At 42.1% G+C, this 21,263-nt stretch overlaps 1 protein-coding gene across 4 annotated transcripts in view; it reads left to right on the top strand.

Annotated features, from left to right (window-relative positions):
• The window catches only part of TIAM2 (TIAM Rac1 associated GEF 2), a 432,210-nt gene that overhangs the window by 298,251 nt on the left and 112,696 nt on the right, over positions 1 to 21,263 (top strand). For all 4 annotated transcript variants that reach the window (XM_073627924.1, XM_073627922.1, XM_073627925.1 and 1 more), the window contains 2 exons: positions 11,235 to 11,339; positions 12,736 to 12,814. In XM_073627924.1, the coding sequence (XP_073484025.1) occupies positions 11,235 to 11,339; positions 12,736 to 12,814 (184 nt within the window). The remainder of the gene's footprint in view (positions 1 to 11,234; positions 11,340 to 12,735; positions 12,815 to 21,263) is intronic.

Raw genomic sequence — 21,263 nt, 5'->3', positions numbered from 1 at the left:
AAAGTACTTACCGGAAAGTACCCATCAAAAAGTCAATTATTTAATGAAAATCAAATTTCATGAAAGGCAACTGTATTTAAAGGGATTGTAAAGTCTCATTTTTTTTTCCTATAAAAATAAGAAACATGTTATACTTACATATTTTTAACAAGCTGACCTCTGTAGCTGTACGCACTGTGGATCTATTTATTTTTAAAAGTTATAGTGGAGGTCATTCCACAGTTGTTCATTAAATAGCTCTGCTCCTCCCTTACCTCCAGCAGTGACTCAGCAGCTTCTAATCTCTAATGTATACAGTATAGAGCAGCAGTCACCAACCAGTGGTACGTGGACCACTGAAGATCTGTGAGAAAATTTTGGTGGTCCCCAGGGGTTCTGCCGCAAATCAACATTGTGGTGGATGTATACCACACAATGTTGTTTCCAGTGTTGTTCTCAATGTGCACTGACAGTCATTACTATCAGCGTGCATGGATACCTCTGTAGTTTCAGCTTAAGTGAACTCAGAGGGAGGCGCCAAGAGTAGTTCAGAGAGCAGGAGATGAAGGAGGGGACTTGCAATGGCAGCGTTGTTCACAGACTGTGGGAGTGAGCACAGAGCCCGAGTACATGGCTGGATAAGGAGGTGAGATCCAATGATGAGTCTGTATAAGACATCAGTGTGTTGCAGAGTGAAGTGGGAGGGGGTAGAAGAGAGCTGGAAAATTGTGTGTATAAGGCATCGGTGTGATCCAGGTGTCAGGGGGGCAGAGAGCTGGAGCCCTGTGTGTATAAAGCATTCATATTAGTGGTCCGGCGGATTCAAAACTGTGAGTTTTGTGGTCCTTGAGGTACGAAAGGTTGGCAACCACTGGTATAAAGAGTAGGTGCTGTGGGAGGTGAAGCAGATTGAGCAGAGTTGCTGAGAGAACAATTTCATTACTTCTGCTGTGACATTTGAGGATGCATTGTTCCACTTGCCTTCAGATATATAGGTCAGTAAAGACTTCTTTTAAAGTCCATTTCCTAGTGGTACATTACATGACACAGGATCTCAGTCTTAGACAAATGGGTTATGTAGCTGCCTTCTGGAGATTGGACGCTGTCAAAGTGGCCTTATCCTGTAAAGAGGCCATCCTAATGTTTCACATGAATAAGGTTGACTTGAGGTCTAAGGCCTTTTTTCTTCCCAAGGCGGTTTTCTCCTTTCACCTTACCAAGACATTGTTCTTCACTCTTTATGTCTACAGGGGACACTCTGACTTTCATTCGGATATTTCCAGGTGGATTAGACAAATCATACTTTGAGACTATAGCCTAAAAAGATAAGGTTCACCCCTTCATGCATGTCTCATATTTGCAAGGCTGCCCCCTGGTCACATGTTCATTAAGTTTAATTAGGTGGATGTTCAGCCCCCATATGATGGCAACTTTGATAGTAAAGTAGTTCATGCTGCTCTCTGAGATTTATTTAGCCCTTCTTTTGACTTGTTGTTTTGTGGGACTGTTAGCCTTTGTTTGCTGTGTTGCCCACCACTCAGTTGGACTGTTTTTAGACATCCTATTAAAAATAGGATTCTTTTCTTCCCTGTACAATCTTTTTCTTAAAGTATATTACAAGACACAGGTCCCTCCACTGTTTCTTCTGATCCATTCCTATTTTTTCTTACTAAAAAAAGTGGATTGCTGGGAGTGGTTATACAGAGCTGTCCTTCCATCTTTGCTTTGCCAATGACCTCCTTAAAGCACCTACTGTACATAGCCCTTGGTTTAAGATGGAGATCCTGTGTCTAAAAATGAATTTGTCTTTTACTGCTTGATAAGAATGTGTAAAATGATAAATGTCCATACTCTGGCCACAGGTTCACTTTGAGGTGCCCCCAGACATTAGATGACAGTCTATATTAGAAGACAATCTGTCTATGGGAGACAGGGGTAAGAAGAGATTAGATGTGTTGGGCAGCCTGTCTGATCTCTTGGTTTTCCCCAATAAGCTGAAATCAGAGGTTTCTACTGTGTGATTCTTTACACAGACTTATCGCAAACAGTCACATGATGCGACCGATTGCGTTTAGTGTTCTATAACCAACATTAACGCCTGAGGGCAGCTAGCTCATGCCTGCATTTCCAACTATGCTTTAATGTCTATAGTGGCCCAAAGTATGTATCATACTTATTACAGCAAAAGAGAATTATAGGTGATCATCATTAACAAAAAGAAAAGATCTGATGGAGGCTGGTTTCCCATTTCCGTCTGCTGAAATCTTATGTGCTATGGCTTCTAGGAAGTTTGTGCAACATACAGTAAACATCAAAGTTGAATATTGAGTATTAAAAGTATCCACTAAGGGTCTGGCCATTTATTCTTATATGGCCAGGGATAGTTTAGGTTGGCAAAGTAATCTATATGTGTATGGTCATCGAATGATAGCAGAAATTGCTGTCTAATTATGGGTATTTTGTTTGTCTGAAAATACTATCTGAACTGTCAGTGCGATGAATTATACCTCTCCTGGCCGTATGCTGCTTTGCCCAAGTGTCTAGATCTTCATGTATTTCTAACTTACTTTGCTCGTCAAAGAGTGTACAATATATGTATTTATTCCATTAAGTTTCAATGGTCCTAGTTTGGTCCCAGTTTATATGGGTGCTGATGTCGGTCTTTCCCGGTGATAAAATGTGCTGGATTTAATAACAATGGAAGCCTGGACCCACTGTCCTTTTTTACCTGGAAGCAGGTATCCCTGCATACACTCCAGATGCTGTTTGCTAATGCTGTACTTAGAATAGTAGTATGTACAATGCCTTTTGAGCTTTTACATCATAAATAACTAATTTGGTAAGCGGGGGTCACTGTGAGGTCTGCATGCCATTTACCTTACCTTTGATACTAAATATTGTGGGATAGTCAAAGAGCAAATCATTATCATCATCACCCTTCATTCCCATATTGATTTATTGGTTGGTTTATTTAGTTAGTTGTACCAGCATCATGTAACGCAAATTTTAATTCTTAGAAGAGTCATATGGCTGAATTACCTGAGAAATATAAAGTGGGATGCCAGTTAATTTTTTTTAGTTATAATCACTATACTTTATCATACCAATTCTTTTTCATAGACAATTTTTAATTATTTGAGCCACTTCAGCTCTGGCACTTGCATACCCTTTATGGACCAGAGCATTTTTTAGACTTCTAGTATGGAGCTCTCTATTCTGTGATAACTTTGCCGTTACTTAAGATGACAAACTAATAGGATTTTTATAACAGCTTACCTGTAAAATCCTTTTCTTTTGAAGTACATCACGGGACACAGAGCCATAGTAATTACTATGTGGGTTATAGTCCACCTTCAGGTGCTGGACACTGGCACACCCTAAACAGGAAGTTGCCTCCCTATATAAACCCTCCCATACTGGAAGCATCTCAGTTTTGTAGCAAAGCAATACACGTGTATACTGGAAAGAGGGGCGGGACCTCTGTGTCCCGTGATGTACTTCAAAAGAAAAGGATTTTACAGGTAAGCTGTTATAAAAATCCTATTTTCTTTAATCGTACATCACGGGAGCCATAGTAATTACTATGTGGGATGTGCCAGGGCAATGCCAACTGAGGAGAGGGAGACACAACAAAAGTAGGGCAACATGAGATCAGAGGACTTATACTACTGCCTGCAGTACACTGCGCCCAAAGGCAACATCATCATGTCTTTTTACATCCGCCTGATAGAATCTGGTAAATTTATGGATTAAAGACCAAGTTGCGGCCTGCAGATTTCAGGCATGGAGGCTTGGTAATGCAGTGCCCGTGAAGCACTAACAGCCCTAGAGGAGTGCTTTTTGATTTGAGAGGGTAGAACCTACCTCTCATATCAAAAGTCCCAAGGGTTCAGGGGAGACCTAACCAGGGATTAAGCTGTGTTACCCCCTGAATAAAGTTACAAACCAAAGAAAGCGAAGCAAGTGGTCGTTGAAATAATACCGATAAGGCCGAGACCTGTCCTTAGGAAGCACTCAAGGCCAGCTTTATTTCTCACCCCATCTGCAGAAAGTCAAGGATTCTACCAAGGTTTCACACCAGGAGACATATGCTTCCCACACTCCATAATATATAATTATGGAGGCTGGCTCCCTTTCATTAATCAAGATAGAAACCACTGAACCTGACAGCCATGTTTCTTCAGAGTGTGGGTCTCAATAGCCAAACCGTTAAATTTAGCATTTGTAAAGTAGGATGGAATACCGGACCTTGTGAAAGAAGGTCTGACCCTGTGAAAGAAGGGTCTATGGGTCCCCTACTGTCATCTTTACGATATTTGGGCCCCGCTGGAGGCCACAAGAATCACCGACTTAAAACTGAGCATAAGGAATGGCCTCGAATGAAGGCACCATCTTTCCCAACAACCTCATGCAAAGTTGAATAGAATAATTCATCTTGCTTCGACCACCTAAATCAGTTCCTTTATGGCGCTGATCTTTGCCTGGGGCAAGAATACCCTTTTCTGGGTGTACCTATGATCAGACCCAAGTATCTTAGCCCTTTTCATGGTTTTAAAGAAGATTTTTCCTAGACTGAGAAACCGACCTAGATATTCCAGGTAGTTGAATGTGGTGACCATACTTTGGTCTAAGCGGGCTACCGACTCGACTATCAAGAACAGATCGTCCAGGTAAACCATAATCGTTATACCTTGGGCCCTTAATCTGGCTATAAGAGGAACAAGAACCTTTGTAAACACTCAAGGTGCAGTAGCTAGACCGGAAAGCAGAGCTACACACTGAAAATGAAGATTTTCCACCTTGAAAAGTAGATTTTACTAGTGAGCGAGGAAATAGGCATATGGAGGTATGCATTTTTTATGTCGATTGACGCCAGAAGTTCTCCTCCTTGTAGGATGGAGATAACTGATTGGATTGACTCCATGCGAGAAAAGAGTGGTTAAATTTAGGAAATGAATTTCGATTTTTGAGATCCAGAATGTCCATTTGGATTTAACCAAACCCCAACCTCTGCTCTTACATGGGGGCCACCATGATCACTTTTTGCCAAAAGATGGTCCAATGCTTGAGAGAAAGGCTTTTTTTCTCTGGATCTTTAGAAACGTTTGATCCGAGAAAACGAGGAGACGGGAACTCTTGGAACTCCAGTTTGTACCTTGGAGCAATTGAGGAAGTCCCCCATTCATCTTGACACTCTTCCTGCCAGATCCTTGAGAACTGCAGAAGAATTCCCCCTATTGAGCGAGCGGGGGCGCCTCCTCATAAGGAGGCTTCAGTATCTTGTAGGTTTCCTCCCCCAAGACCTCTTTTGTCCCTGGGGTTAACCCTGAGGATTACCTTTTGTACCTGACGGCAGAAGCTGTCGTGACTGCCTGGAGGCTGATGCCCCTGGCACAGAAGAAGGAGCCTTAAAAACGAAAATACATTTACTCCTTTTCCTAAATGGCAAAAGGGGTACTTTTTCCACTAGAATTTCTTTGGATGTATTATCCAAAACATCCTCAAATAGCTGTTTCACCGCAAAAGGAAGACTAGCCAGGAGTTTCTGCATGGTGCTTAGCGAATGGCGCAAGGCCTGAAGGATGGAATCTCTCAAAGCAACTATTGCAAACATAAAGCTGCCAGATCCTGGGCCTGCTGAGCAGGATAACCTTGAACACCTGTTTAAACTGGTCTCTCAATGATTAAGCAATTACTGTCAGCGCAGGCTGAGACACTCAATCTGCCAGAGAAAAAAGTGTTTGTTTTTTTTTTTAATAGGAATTCCAACTTTTTGTCCGTTGGATCCCTAAGAATTTGAGCATTGTCTGCCGAACAAGTCAAACTTTTATTCACAGAGGATATAGCAGCGTTAATTGCTGGTATACCCCATTTTTAGTGAATTTCCTCCACCATAGGATAAATGTGAAAACTTTTTAAGGAGGGAAAATAATGCTTATCTGTGTGATCCTCTCAGATACAAAAAAAGCTTTTCAACAATGAATGGAGAGAAAAAGGCATGAACAGCTTGAGCAAACCCAGTCACTCAGTTAAGGGTACATAAATGTGGAGCGGACCATTCAGCAAGAAATTGCACCATCAATCTTAAGATTGAAACAGTTGATTCTCCCGTATTTGACACCTCAGAAGAGGAGTCATCAGCCTCACCATGGTCCCCTGAGGGAATTTGTCTTCTCCCGCTCCTAGTTCCTCAGTTTGAGGGTCCTGGGCAATGAATGAGAACCTGACTCATTTTGACCCATACTGGGATGCGATTAAAGTTGCTAAACTTTTTTTTTTTTCTAAAAACCTATCATGGCTGAGGAAAAAGATCTTTTTTAGTAAAATAAACAGAGGCTGCAGTGTTGAAAACAGTTGCAGACATTTCATGGCCCTGATGCTCACTCTGACCAGCCACCCTTTCTCAGGGGAAGATGCCATTTGTAGAAATGAGTAGGCTTTCCAGAGCTTGAAGGAGACCCTTTTAGCTGTTTTTTGGGGGTGTTTCAACCCCCCTTCTGACCTTAGCCCAATGCACAAAGCAGAGGTACTACCAGAAGAAATCGCATCCACTGCTTGAGCGATAGTACAGCCACTGCTGCTGCTATTATTGCTCAGCCTGCAAATAGTAAATGTGTCAAATAGGAAATGCCTGTGTCACCAAAACCTCTTTCATGCTCCTCTTTGCTCTTATGTCTCTCTGACAATTTTGCAGCCAGCACAAATGGAGTTTGTTTTTTAAACACACTCCCGTGTTGAAGGACGCCAACGCTGCACTAAGCCCCGCCCCCACCCCTCACATTGCGCCCCCTCCTTTTGCTTTCAAAAAAAGAGTTTACCATGCAAGCTCGGGCCTCTGATCCCATGGGATCAGCTTGTGAGTGAGGGAGGGATGGCGTAGAGGAGACCTGGAAGCTGTCGCCGAGTAGGGGCAGTGAAAGAAAACGGCATTGCCGATCGTTTTCAGTTCTCCCTTAAACTCAGCCTCATGAAGAGGGGAGGAGTTCAGCCCAGGTGGGGGTGTCTGGAGGATACAAAACCCCTCAAACTTACCGGAGGTCTGCCTGCTAGCTGGAGGAAAAAAGTCTGCTGCTTCTGTGACACAGCGTGATCTCTGAGCAAAGCATGAGAAAGTACTTGCTCCATACAGCTCCCAGTGGTGACACTTAGGCATGACAACATTTACTTTAAAGGAGACATTTCATTAGAAAATGTAAAAATTCCATAGAAAACTCCACTTACCTTTCCCGCCGCAGGGTTTTCTGTGGTAAAACCAACAGACCCAATCTTCACCATTCACGATGAGTTAACAAACCTTCAGGAACCGGGGACCCTCAGGGAACCCACAATCCTGGACCTGTAATAGCACCCCGCCAGTAAAACTTTATGGCCTTACTACCAAAAGTACTGGATCATGGGGTCCAGCTCTCTAAAAAGAGAAGCGTTCACAAGCAAATAGCTCGTTTCTTCAGACACGAGGCCCGGGCACCATTCAATTTGGCCTAAAAGACACTTTGAATGGATCCGGCTGCATAGCTAGCCCCAGCAAGGATTGCTCCAGTGGAGCTCAGCACATCTTCATTCGTGACCAACACCTTAGACACTGGCGAAAAAACTGAGATGCTCCCGGTATGGGAGGGGTTATATAGGGAGGCAACTTCCTGTTTAGGGTGTGCCAGTGTCCAGCACCTGAAGGTGGACTATAACCCACATGGCTCTGTGTCCTGTGATGTACGATTAAAGAAAATATATTTTTTGGTGATATTAGGGGTTATTTACGAAAGGAAAATTCACTTTGCACTCCAAGTGCACTGCAAGTGCACTTGGAAGTGCAGTCGCTGTAAATCTGAGGGGTAGATCTAAAATGAGGGGAAGCTCTGCTGAGGGGAAGGGGAATGGGGGGAAGCTCTGCTGATTTTATCAATCAATCATGTGCAAGCTAAAATGCTGTTTTTTATTTTCCTTGCATATCCCCCTCGGATTTACAGCGACTGCACTTCCAAGTGCACTTGTAGTGCAAAGTGGATTTGACTTTCGTAAATAACCCCCCATTGTCTTGCAGAAATGTATTTTATATGCAACCTTTTAACCTTTTCCTATTTTAATTAGTGTTAGTTGTAAAAAAAGGGTGTTATTATAGATGAAAACTATACATTCTGTCCAGTTTATAACATTAAAATGATGATTCTAGTACAAAGCATTGCAGTGATTTACAGATAAAAGATTTAAAGATAAGAAATGTTTTTTTTTTTTCAGGTTTACACATTTTTTAGACCCGTACAAAACAAAATGTATATACAGTATCTCACAAAAGTGAGTACACCCCTCACATTTTTGTAAATATTTAAGTATATCTTTTCATGTGATAACACTGAAGAAATGACACTTTGCTACAATTTGCTGTAAATTTGCCGTCCCCCCAAAATAACTCAACACACAGCCATTAATGTCGAATCTGCTGGCAACAAAAGTGAGTACACCCCTAAATAAAAATGTCCAAATTGGACCCAACATGTCAATATTTTGTGAGGCCACTATTATTTTCCAGCACTGCCTTGACCCTCTTGGGCATGGAGTTCACCAGAGCTTCACAGGTTGCCACTGGAGTCCTCTTCCATTCCTCCATGACGACATCACGGAGCTGGTGGATGTTAGAGACTTTGCGCTCCTCCATCTTCGTTTAAACGATGCTCCACAGATGCTCAATAGGGTTTAGGTCTGGAGACATGCTTGGCCAGTCCATCACCTTTACTCTAAACTTCTTTAGCAAGGCAGTGGTCGTCTTGGAGGTGTGTTTGGGGTCATTATCATATTGGAATACTGCCCTGCGGCCCAATCTCTGAAAGGAGGGGATCATGCTCTGCTTCAGTATGTCACAGTACATGTTGGCATTCATGGTTCCCTCAATGAACTGTAGCTCCCCAGTGCCGGCAGCACTCATGCAGCCCCAGACCATGACACTTCCACCACCATGCTTGACTGCAGACAAGACAAACTTGTCTTTGTACTCCTCACCTGGTTGCCACCACACACACTTGACACCATCTGAACCAAATAAGTTTATTTTGGTCTCATCAGACCACAGGAAATGGTTCCAGTAATCCATGTCCTTAGTCTGCTTGTCTTCAGCAAACTGTTTGCGGGTCTTCTTGTGCATCATCTTTAGAAGATGCTTCCTTCTGGGACGACAGCCATACAGACCAATTTGATGCAGTGTGCGGCATATGGTTTGAGCACTGACAGGCTGACCCCCCCACCCCTTCAACTTCTGCAGCGAAGCTGGCAGCACACATACCTCTATTTCCAAAGACAACCTGACGCTGAGCATGTGCACTCAACTTCTTTGGTCGACCATGGCAAGGCCTGTTCTGCGAGGAAACGGTCCTGTTAAACTGCTGTGTGGTCTTGGCCACCATGCTGCAGCTCAGTTTCAGGGTCTTGGCAATCTTCTTATAGCCTAGGCCACCTTTATGTAGAGCAATAATTCTTTTTTTCAGATCCTCAGAGAGTACTTTGCCATGAACTTCCAGTGACCAGTATGAGAGAGTGAGAGTGATAACACAAAATTTAAAACACCTGCTCCCCATTCACACCTGAGACCTTGTAACACTAACAAGTCACATGAAATCGTGGAGGGAAAAAGGCTAATTGAGCTCAATTTTCACTTAGGAGTGTACTCACTTTTGTTGCCAGCGGTTTAGACATTAATGGCTGTGTGTTGAGTTATTTTGAGGACAGCAAATTTACACTGTTATACAAGCTGTACACTTACTACTTTACATTGTAGCAAAGTGTAATTTCTTCAGTGTTGTCACATGAAAAGATATTATAAAATATTGCCAAAAATGTGAGGGGTTTGAGATACTGTGTATTTATATATATATATATATATATATATATATATATATATTTATTTATTTATTTATTATGATAACAAGCTAAACAAATAAAATTGAAAAAATAAAAAAAAGTAAAAAAATAAAAATCTGCAGAAAAATAATAGTTATGGGGGACGGACTTAATTCGGGTTAAGTAGGGTTTATTTGTGGGTTAATAAGGTGTTAAATAGGAACACATTTTATTAAAAAAAAAAAAACACTTTTCTTTTCACTCCTAAGGTTTCTTTAACTGACATCATACACAATCGAAGGTCATCCTTCATATTAATAAAACATAGTAAATACAATGTAAATGTAAATACAAGCTAAACAAATAAAAGTGAAAAAAAAGTAAAAAAATAAAAATCTGCAGAAAAATAATAGTTATGGGGGATGGACTTAATTAGGGTTGAGTAGGGTTTATTTGTGGGTTAATAACATGTTAAATAGGAACACATTTCATTAAAAAAAAAACAAAACACTTTTCTTTTCACTCCTAAGGTTTAACTGATATCATACACAATCGAAGGTCATCCTTCATATTAATAAAACAGAGTAAATACAATGTGATTAAATGTTACATTGTATTTCTGAATCACACTTCTGAACACAATCACTGTTCCTAAGCTCTGTTTTTGACAGCAGCAACTACAGACATTAGAGTTTCATTACTCAGCAAGTCCCTGCTGTCATTTGACAGCCAAAAATGACCAATAGGCAAGGCAAGAAGATCATAATCAGGGGTAGAGGGACAAGGGCATGCTACCTACACCCTGTGTTTTTTTTGGGTTCATGTAGCACACCTAAGGTTCAAAACTGGTTCAGTAGCGCCCATTTCTACATTGTAAACTACTTTAGAATACTAAGATGATAAATGGTTGCATGTTGTACAGTTGTGTGTTCTTATACTTACTTTATGCTACTAAATTTATTTATTTCAATGGAATTTGAAAGACCATTGGCTATGAGAGATTCACATTTTGGTCATATTTGAACTATAATCATTGCATGTGCAATCTATTCTTGCATGGTGTTTTAGAGATGTGTGCATTAAATAAGCTATCTAGAGCTCAAAAAATGTGCTTATTAAATGTTCCATTTTGACTGCTTTTTGGCCGAAAATGTCATAATTTGTTGCGTATTTGTGTGTATAACATGCTTTCTATGTGTTTTGTGCATTTTGATGTGCTTTTTATGTATAAACGCTAATTCTTTAGAGGCACCACAACAAACTTGTATCCTAGTAAGTTTGCATATTAAATATACTCAAAAGGTCCATCAGTGTTTTAACACGGTAGGCTCAATCTCATTGTTTAATATTACAGGCCCTTAGTATACTACATATATTCATTACTTACACCAGAATGGCAGCTTTTCTAACTCGTGCTTTCAATATAGGTGCGGCAACTGGACCCCAGTTTTTTTGCTTTGCATTTACGAAAAAATGTGGATGAGAATATTGAATATTATCTACCTTCTCCGGTGGACTACATGCAAGACCAGGTATGCATATTTTTATGACTGAAAACAAGTTTGAGATTTTTTTTTATTTGTATTTTTTACATGCGGCCTAACTATATGGCATTGTGCACTTTTTCACATGAAGGTCCGATCAGGTCAGGTCAACTAGGTTGAGCAGCGTTGGGGCCAGTGACAGAGCAATATCTTGTTTGTTATAAAACTTGGTTTTATTTAAGCACTTCAAGACCAGGATTATTTCTGACATGTATTTATTGCTAGAAAATATCATTAACCCAAACATTATATATATTTTTTTAGCAGAGAACCTAGCGAATAAAATGGCGATCGTTGCAATATTTTTTGTCACATTGTATTTGTACAGTAGTCTTTCAAACACAATTTTTGGGGGAAAAAATACACTTCAGCGAATTAAAAAAAAAACTAAACAGTAAAGGTAGCACAATTTTTTTGTATAATGTGAAAGATGATGTTACGCCGAGTAAACAGATACCTAACATGAAGTTAATGCTATCGCTGGGCGAAAAACAAAACCTTCCACTGTATACACTCTCCACAAGTCTGAGTCCACTCTTTGAATCATAGGTTTTGCAAAAAGGTAACAGATATCTAAATGTAGCTAATGATACCATAGTATATTATAGGGCACACAGCGGCTGCAACATTACAAAATGGGAACCGTATGTTTGGGCCCACTTGGCCCAAACAATTTAAAATGATTTTAAAGTTGGAATTCTCTTCTAGTTGTTGCAGTACTGAAAAGCAGAAGTGGTCCCAAAATGGTTAAGAAATATATTTCTATTATTTAGCATGGTCTTGGAACTAATAAAAAATGTTATTAAGAAGTTCCAATTACCGTATTTATCGGCATATAACACACACTTTTTCCCCCTGAAAATAGGGGGAAAATCACGGGTGCGTGTTATACGCCGACAGCGTACCTCGGAGGGGGACGAGTGCCACTGGAAATCACTGAGCCATCATCTCCTTCCCACTCGGCTCTCCAACACACAGTTCCGCCTCACAGGACCGGTGTTCGGTCTATCACAGGAGCTGGTCCAATGCCGATGGCAGAGGCGGGACTGTGTGTGTGACTGCCGAATGAGAGCTAGGAAACAGATGACGCCTCGTGATTTCATCCGTGATATGGTGAGCTGCACTGGAGTGGGCAGATGGGCGCAGAACAGGCTGAAGATGGGCACACAACAGGCTGCAGGTGGGCACACAACAGGCTGCAGGTGGGCACACAACAGGCTGCAGGTGGGCACACAAAAAAGTTTTTCTGAAACTTCCCTCTTAAATTGGGGTGCGTGTTATACGCCGATAAATATGGTAATTGTTTTAGTGTTCGGTTATTTTAAATTAAACTTTAAAGCAGTGTCAAAATGATTGAATGTTTTGTTTTGTACATATATTCCAGGTGTATGATGAACTCGAAATATTTCCTTTGGGCGTTTACAATATACACCTTTTAAAGACTGGAACTATAACAGATTTTGGTAAGTTACTATAGGATGTATAAGCAGACCTATTTGATTAAACACAATACTTATTTTTACGGGTTATTACTGTGCTTAAAAAGGAATTCCAGTTAAATATGTGAGAAAATAAACCAGGTAAAGCTACATTCCCCAGTCTCTGTGTTACAAGTGTGATCTTAAATATATACAGCTCACTCCCCTGTATCTATGCTATCAGTAAGATGTGGACTGCAGCATTTATACAACACAGTCCCCAAAATCTACTCTATCCATCAGTAAATGTCTGCCCACAGCACATATAGCTCATACCTATTTTCCATACTCCTCATATGCTCTATTACACATAGAGCATTTTATTGCTGTTAGATGCAGCACTTTATACTTCTCCACCCTATACTGGTACCAGAGAGGGATGACCACACAAAACTATAAAATATATATATATATATTGTTTATTACAAACATTCATAAAATTGTTAAAAACCATAGAAAGATATAATATTCTATGTGATGTAAGTCATAACAATAAACTGTAACAAATTGTCTTTGCTGTGAGGTTGACACGTTTCAGAACTATCAGCTTCCTCAGGACCACTTTAATGTGGCAGCAAAGAAGGATGACCTACTCAAAAGAAAAATACAGATAATCAACATATCATACATAACATATAATCTACATATGACATCCTATACTTGCCATGTCCAATTTATGCATCACTTTAGGAGTATAGCTTTAAGGTGGTGGTAAGATGTGCAGTGTGGATAGAACACTTGCTTTGTTTAAAGATGCAGCAGATTGGAGATGATGAACAGACACTATAATATAATATATAAACCTATAGATGGCAAAAATTAATAACCAGTTAACTAATAGAATATACCAAAAAAATGGTCAATGAGAGAATTCCAGTCTTTAAGGTGCGCTACTTCTCAATTGTACTCAATACCTGTGTAATACGCAGTGTGTGATATCTTTCAGTGCCTTATACCAGTTTTTCTCAACCCCAGTCCTCAAAGTGCACCAATAGGTCATGTTTTCAGGCATTAAATTATTTTGCACAGTTGATTTGATCAGTTTCACTGCCTTAGTAATTACCACAGCCATTTCTTCTGAGGGAAATCCTGAAAACATGATCTGTTGGGGCTCCTTGAGGACTGGAGTTGAGTAACACTGCCTTATACCACTGCATTACACACAGTGCCCTATACTTCTGTATTATATTTAGTTCTCCTACTTTTCTATTACACCAGTGCCTTTTACTCTTGTAAAATGCACAGTGCCTAATTCCTCTCTGTTATGTACAATGCCTCATAATTGTCTATCACAATAGTACACAACCACAAAAGTTTAGCCCTCTCTGGCTACACTACACATTTTATTAAAATAAAGTGAGCCTTTTCTAACTGAACTGTTGGGGAGAAAAGGTAGTTTTCATTTTTTTTTGTAGAAGGATAATAAATCTGTCTGTAGTTCCTGTTTGACTACTAATGAACATAACCATATAGGTAACGTCTTCTCCAAGTTTGGGCAGTTCCTTAAGCCTGCCTAGATACCCCCTTCCTAAAGTGGTGGATTGCTGGCACCGAAGCCTCGGATAGATATATTTCAGTAATATTGATATATTTGGTAAAAACAAACATTCTGGGACATCTAGTTTCTAAGTAGGCTGCTTTCATAAACCAAGGAACTGAAAAAACAGCAACTTTGTACTGTGAAAGCAATATTAGAGGGTTTAAAAATTGGAGTGATGTTAAGATGTTAAGCTGACTATACATTATACAATTTGTTGTTCAATTTCCTATAGGTTTACCGTCAACTGTGTAGTACAAGGGCCTGCCTGACTGCATACAAATTGAAAGTGTTTAGGTTTGACCTCATATTATATGTTTTTGATAAATCTAAAGGAAAATTGTACAAGAAAATTGTATAATGTATGGCCAGCCTTAGAGGCCACAATTTTTTTTCTTATTCCTCGCATATAGTTAGTGCTACAGCCAACATGTTTCAGGGACCATACATGGTCACTTCACTAGGGCTACAAAATGATGTGAAAATATAAAATCATTAAATATAATACATAAGAAATATTCAGAAATGTAAAAATAACAGGATTGGAGTCCTTTATGTATGTATTGTATCTTCAAGATCTAATATTTTTACATCATCTTGTAGCCCTTCAGAAGGGGATGACACATGGTCCAGGAAAAGCATTGGCTGTAGCACTAACTATACATTTGGAATAAAATCTTTTTAGACTGTAACATCGTGTGGTGCTCCAATTTTTAGACTTCATTATTGCTAGATACCCCATTCTGACCATGAGCTTCAGAGAGCAGGTAGTATCACTGTAAGCCTTACTTCATCAGCAATGAAACAAGGGTACAAAAGTGAGTAAAAGCATGAAGTTTGTATTCAACATGTAACATGATATTATGCAAGTTTGCTGGAGACTTCTTCCCTACCAAGCGTTTTTCTTTTTGTTCATCAGTATAGTCAGTTTTGCTTTTAGAGACGTCTTCAATTTATTTTTATTGTACTAGTTTTGAACAGACAACTTGAGCGCAGAACACCAAAACACTTGGCTATGTTTGTTGCCAAACTCTTGCTTTAATGCTAACAAAAACCACACAGGTCTGCTAGTTACTAGCCTGTGTATGTTCACAGGCCAATCATTACTTAAAAGCAGTCAATTGTATACAGGGGTAGGCAACCTTAAAGAGGTAGAGATCTACCTGAACAACACGGGAGAAGTTAGAGATCACAGCACAGTGTTGCCTCCTCACACCTGAAAGGAAAAGGGGGGAACCTTCCCCTGTAAAGGTCAGGTCACCTAGTATCCAGGCAGTTTGAGAAAAAGAGCAGGAAGGTACTCTATGGGTCACCTTTTCTTAGGTAGGTCAGATGATCTAGTATCCAGGCAGTTTGGAAAAAGAGTGGGAAGAATTTGGAATAAAAAGGGGGCTTCGAGCCCCTGAGGTTCAGTGGCCCCAGTAAGCACAATCTGTTGTGTTCCCTCCCTATCAGTCGCGGCTAATTGTTATGTGGCAGCGTCACCTTTGTTAAGGGGGATAGTTTTTGAGCCTAGGTTTTTTACTGACTAGGTCTCTTAAAGTTTATATTATCTGAGTGATTTCTGGTTGAAGAATCTTTTGATGTTATGGGTAATTTTACCCCCAATTGTATATATTCCAGCGCGAGCCGTAGTGGCTGAGCTGATGGCAGGTGTTTAAAAGAAATTGTACAGCTATTTATTTATTCATTTATTGTTATAGCCAATAATAATAAAAGGCCACGACCAACTTTATCCAACATTAAAGGTGTGTGGTTTTTCCTTTCTTGTTTAAATTCTGCTGTCTGCTGTCCCATAATTGAATTCTCTAATAGCAGCACTACTGTGTCGCAAACGCGTGCATTGCATGGCAATCATGGGTTTAAATCAGGTGGCAAGAAAGCAACACATCGCCTCCTCACCACCAATCAACACACACTCAGATTGCTTTTTAGAGGAGCAGCACATCAGCACATCACACTTGTGCTGCACTTGTGAATAAGCCATTGCTTTCAGCGGCGGCACTGTTAGGGCTCATTCACACGTAAAGTTGGGGGGTGGTAAACAGCAGGATAAAATAGAAATCTATGGCTAAGCGTAGCAAACCTGCAGGACAGCTGCGGGTACACTGCACTGCACCCTCGGTGTGGGTAAACCACAGCACATCAGTGTGAAAGCAGCCCTATACTATTATGCCCAGTATATTGCTTCACACTGACCTGAGGATCTCTTCTTCCTGCTGCTGGCACAACTCTGGAGACCACTAGCTGGGATAAGAGGTGGAGTGCAGTTGGTATAATTCCACATGGGACAGGAGTCAGCACTACAGAGGAGGCATTGGCTTATATGGCTCTTGCTCCCTTCAACAGCTCTAACTATACAAGTAGTTCCTCTGCATTGCACGCTGTTTGATGCTCTGGAATGGCGGGTCAGCAAGCCCAGACCGCGATCTACCTTTCATCTGTCCAAAATCTACTGGTATATCTCAATCTATAGGTTGCTGACCCCGTTATACATTATACCTTTTAAATCCATGCTGCTGAGAAGAGGTTGCAGATCCAGATAAAAATACAACTGGTCACTATTATGTAGGTCATCTTATACTGCGTCTCTTTGTTTAGCAGACGACAATGTTAATACAATATTATTTTTCAGCAAAAGGAGAAAATCAGCCTTTGGTTGAACACCTCAATTTATGTATAAGGTGGTCGATTTACCAAAACTGGTGAGTGGAAAATCTGGTGCAGCTCTGCATAGAAACCAATCGGCTTCCAGTTTGTTTTTTTTTTGTCAAAGCTTAATTGAATAATCTGAAGTTAGAAGCTGATTTGCTACCATGCAGAACTGCACAATATTTTTCACTCCCCAGTTTTAGTAAATGAAGCCCAAAATATCATCATAGTTTTTCTTCAACTAGAAAGCACACGAAAAATCTGTGTAAAGAGATTTGCCTGTAATAAGGTGGCCATGCACATCAAATGACGGTTTTGAGGTGTGCTATAGAATTTTATTGAGTCTTTCTGGCTGGCTTTGCAGAAAAAAAATAAAAAATAAAATGACCAGTTACACTTTCTGAGAAGTCTTCCAGGACGGCACCCTGAGAGATGACTGGTCCCACCTGACAGGAAACACAATCAACAAAGTGGTTAACACCCCGCCCCTCCCTGTGCTCCTCAGTTGTGAAAAGTATTGACCCACATCAGTGCATGAGTGTGAAACACCTCAAAACTCCATACAAAACCAACATACCAAAAGAGGGGGGTCTGTCGTCCTGGAAGACTTCCCAGAAACACTGTTACCGGTAAGTGTAACTGGTCATTTTTTCAAATCGTCTTCCAGGACGGCACCCTGAGAGAAGAGCAAGTAGTTCAGGCCTACCTTAGGGTGGGACAACAACTTGTAGGACCTTCCTATCAAACGCCAGATCCTGAAGTGACAGCAACTCCACCCCGTAGTGTCTCAGGAAGGTGCTCTGGCTTGTCCATGTAGCCACTCTGCATATTTGCTCCACTGATGCTCCGGCCCTTTCTGCCCAAGAGGTCCCCAGAGACTGGGTAGAATGTGCTTTAAGGTCATTCGGGGCTGCCCACCCAGCCTGATCATAGGTTAAAGTAATAGTCTGCTTGATCCATCTTGCTATGGATACTTTAGACACTTGCTGACCCTTCTTTTGGACAGAAAAATAAACTAAATAACAAACTAATAAATGGCTGGACCTTCTAAATTCTTTTACTTTACCTAAATAAGCCAACAGGCGTCTGACATTTAAGCAATGAAAGGAACTTTCTCTCTCGTTCTGAGGATTGGTGCAAAATGAAGGAAGGACAATCTCTTGAGTTCTGTGGTAACTTAGAGGCTACCTTCGGGAGATACAGGGGGTCCTGCCCGAGTACAACCCTGTCATCAAATAAAAAAGGGCTCTTTTATTGACAGAGCCTGAATGTCGCTTATCCTCCTAGCCATTGTAACCGCCAGCAGGAAGGCTGTCTTTAGGGTAAGCAACTTATGAGGGATAAGAGCTAATGGCTTAAACGGTGCCCTGGTTAGGGTTTCCAAGACTAACGTAAGGTCCCAGGGCAGAAACTTGCTCATCTGCACTGGGGACAGTCTATCTCTGGCTGACAAAACCTTTTAATTAGGGGGTCCAGAGCCAACCTCCTGTCCAAAAAACAGGACAAGGCTGCGACCCGAACCCTAAGTGTCTTGGTTGCCAGCCCCTGATCTGCACCATCATGGAGAAAATCCAGGATAACAGGGATCTCCTGTTGGGAAGTTGCCTTTGCCTGGCACAAGCGCGAGAAGACTCTCCAGACCTTTGCGTAAATATGCCTGGTAACCGGCTTCCTACTCAAAAGAAGGGTGTCGATTACTCTCTCAGAACACCCCATTTTTCTCAGGCTCTCCCTTTCAAGAACCAAGCCATCAGTCTGAAGAAGCCAGGATCTGGGTGGCAGACTGGGCCCTGAAGGAGAAGGTCCTGCCGGTCTGGAAGACACTGAGGGGGAGCTATAGACCAATTTCCCAGGGAAGAGAACCAGGTCCTCTTGGGCCACCATGGGGCAATCAGAATCAGTCTGCTCTCTAAGAGACTTAGCTTCTGCAGTGTTCTCAGGATCAGAACTAAGGGGGAAAAGGCATATGCCAAGCGGAAGTCCCAAACTTTGGCCAGCGCATCTACCCCCTCTGAGCCCCTCTAGAGAGAGAGTGGGAAGAATCTCTTCACTCTTCTGTTCCCTCTGCGGGCAAAGATATCGATCTCTGGGTTGCCGAAGTGCCGACACAAAGGGGAGAATACTTTGGGGTTCAATTCCCACTCCACCTGGTTAATCGGCTGCCGACTGAAGTAGTCCACTTTAACATTGTATGCCCCTTTTATATGTACTGCTGAGATGGAGGGAATTCTCTGTTCTGCCCACTCAAGGAGCTCCAGAGCCAGGGTCAGAAGAGCACGAGGCCTGGTGCCTCCCTGATAATTCAGAAATGCCACCGCGGTTGGATCTGGACCTCCCGGCCCCTGATTCTTTCCTCGGAGGCCCTTAAGGCCTCTCTTACCGCCAAGAGTTTCCGGAAGTTGGAGGAAGCACTCCGCCGACTCTGGTTCCAGGCACCCTGGGCTCCAAGTTCCTCTAAGTGGGCCCCCCAACCCCAGGTGCTTGCATCCGTTGTTACCCTGAGGGGCTGGAGTTGGGCCCAAAGGTGGCCCTCCTGCAACCTCTGAGGATAGAGCCACCACTGTAGAGATTCCTTTACCCTTGCTGGAATGGGAACCTTGTCATTCCTCCCTTCCCGTCCCAGGAGGATAGGAATTGCCGGAGATTCCTGGAATGCAGCTAAGCCCATGGGACCGCTGGGATACAGGATGTCATCAGGCCGAGAACTCTCATGACCCTTCTGTAAGAGACCTCTTCTACGTCTAGAAGGGACGCTACTGCTGAAATAAGGCCCTCTACCTTCCCCTGGGGCAAAACAAGCTTCTGTGCTGTGGAATCCACCAGGAACCCTAGATAGATCTCGGTCTGGGCAGGAACCAGCGAGGATTTCTCCTGGCTGATGATCCACCCCAGGGACTCCAAGATACTCACTACCTTGGCCAGTTCAGAGAGAAGAAGATCTTGATTCTGGTTGTAAACCAGTATGTCTTTGAGATAGGTGATCAGCGTTACTCCTTGGAGATGAAGGAATGCAACCACCTCTGCCAGGATCTTTGTAAACACTCTTGGACTGGCTGCCAGTCCAAAGGGTAGGGCAGAAAACTGCCAGTGCTGTATTCCCTGCTCCAAGGGGATTGCGAACCTTAGAAAGACATGGTGCTCTGGAAAAATAGGAACGTGAAGACAGGCATCCGTCAAGTCTATCGTTATCATAAATACGTCCTTCCAAAGGTGCTTTCTGAGAGTATAGACGCTTTCCATGCAGAACCTTTTGTACTGCAGGAACGTATTTAACTTCCTTAGCTTTATTATGAGGCGGTACTACGAAGATGTGGGAGTAAAATCCCTGCCTGTACTGTCCTGCTGGTACTGGCACTATGACCCCCTGCTCTGCCAGCTGTCTGATACTGTGTAAGAGACCCACTGCTTTCTGAGGGTCCCTGGGTAAGTGGGTTAAAAGAAACTTGGGGGAGGTGAGGAGAGAAACTCCAGTCTGTAGCCCTCTCTTACAATCTGAAGGATGTGGGGACTCTGAGTAATTCTTTCCTACTTAGAGAGAAAGTGAGAGTCTTCCCCCTTCCCTTGCGTCACTTGGTATCCTTGTCGGCAGACTTCTGACTAGGGAAGAGAAGACCCCCCCTTCTGCTTGCCTTTGTTGACCCCCCTCCTTCTTAGGTTTAATGGGAAATTTCTTGCCTTTCTCTGTAGACCTAGAAAGAACCTGATTCAACCCAGTGCCGAAGAGCAGGGAACACTCAAATGGAAGACCACACAGCCGAGTCTTAGAAGTGCTGTCCCCATCCCAGGTCTTGACCCACAAGGCTCTCCTTGCGAAATTTAAAAGGGCACCAGTCATGGCGGTTGTACGCACCGTCTCGACTGCCGCATCTGCCAGATAGGCTACTGCCCTACCATTTACCTCTAAAGAGCCCAAGACTTGTTTAGACTTAGAAGTTCTTGACACATGATCCATTAGTTTGGTGACCCACATGTCTGCGTTCCTGTCCACACAAGCCAAAGCCAAGGCAGGGCTCATAGCCGCTGCATTGGCTTCCCAGGCCCTGCGCAAGAGGGTCTCGGCTCGTCGATCCATCTGGTCCCTGATGTTGCCTGCATCCTCAAATGAGAGGTTGGATTGCTTGGACACCTGAGCCAGAAAAGCATCTAATCTAGGTGTCTTCAAGAATCCCTCTTCCTCCTCCACTTTGAAGGGGCACCTACGTTTCCACGTTTTAAACTTCAAATGTTTTCTTTCAGGCTCCTTCC

Source organism: Aquarana catesbeiana, linkage group LG04 (genome assembly GCF_042186555.1).
Source record: "Aquarana catesbeiana isolate 2022-GZ linkage group LG04, ASM4218655v1, whole genome shotgun sequence".
In the NCBI taxonomy this organism is placed as follows: domain Eukaryota; kingdom Metazoa; phylum Chordata; class Amphibia; order Anura; family Ranidae; genus Aquarana; species Aquarana catesbeiana.
Note: the sequence above shows the minus strand (reverse complement) of the source record. Positions and strands in the feature narration are given on the sequence as shown.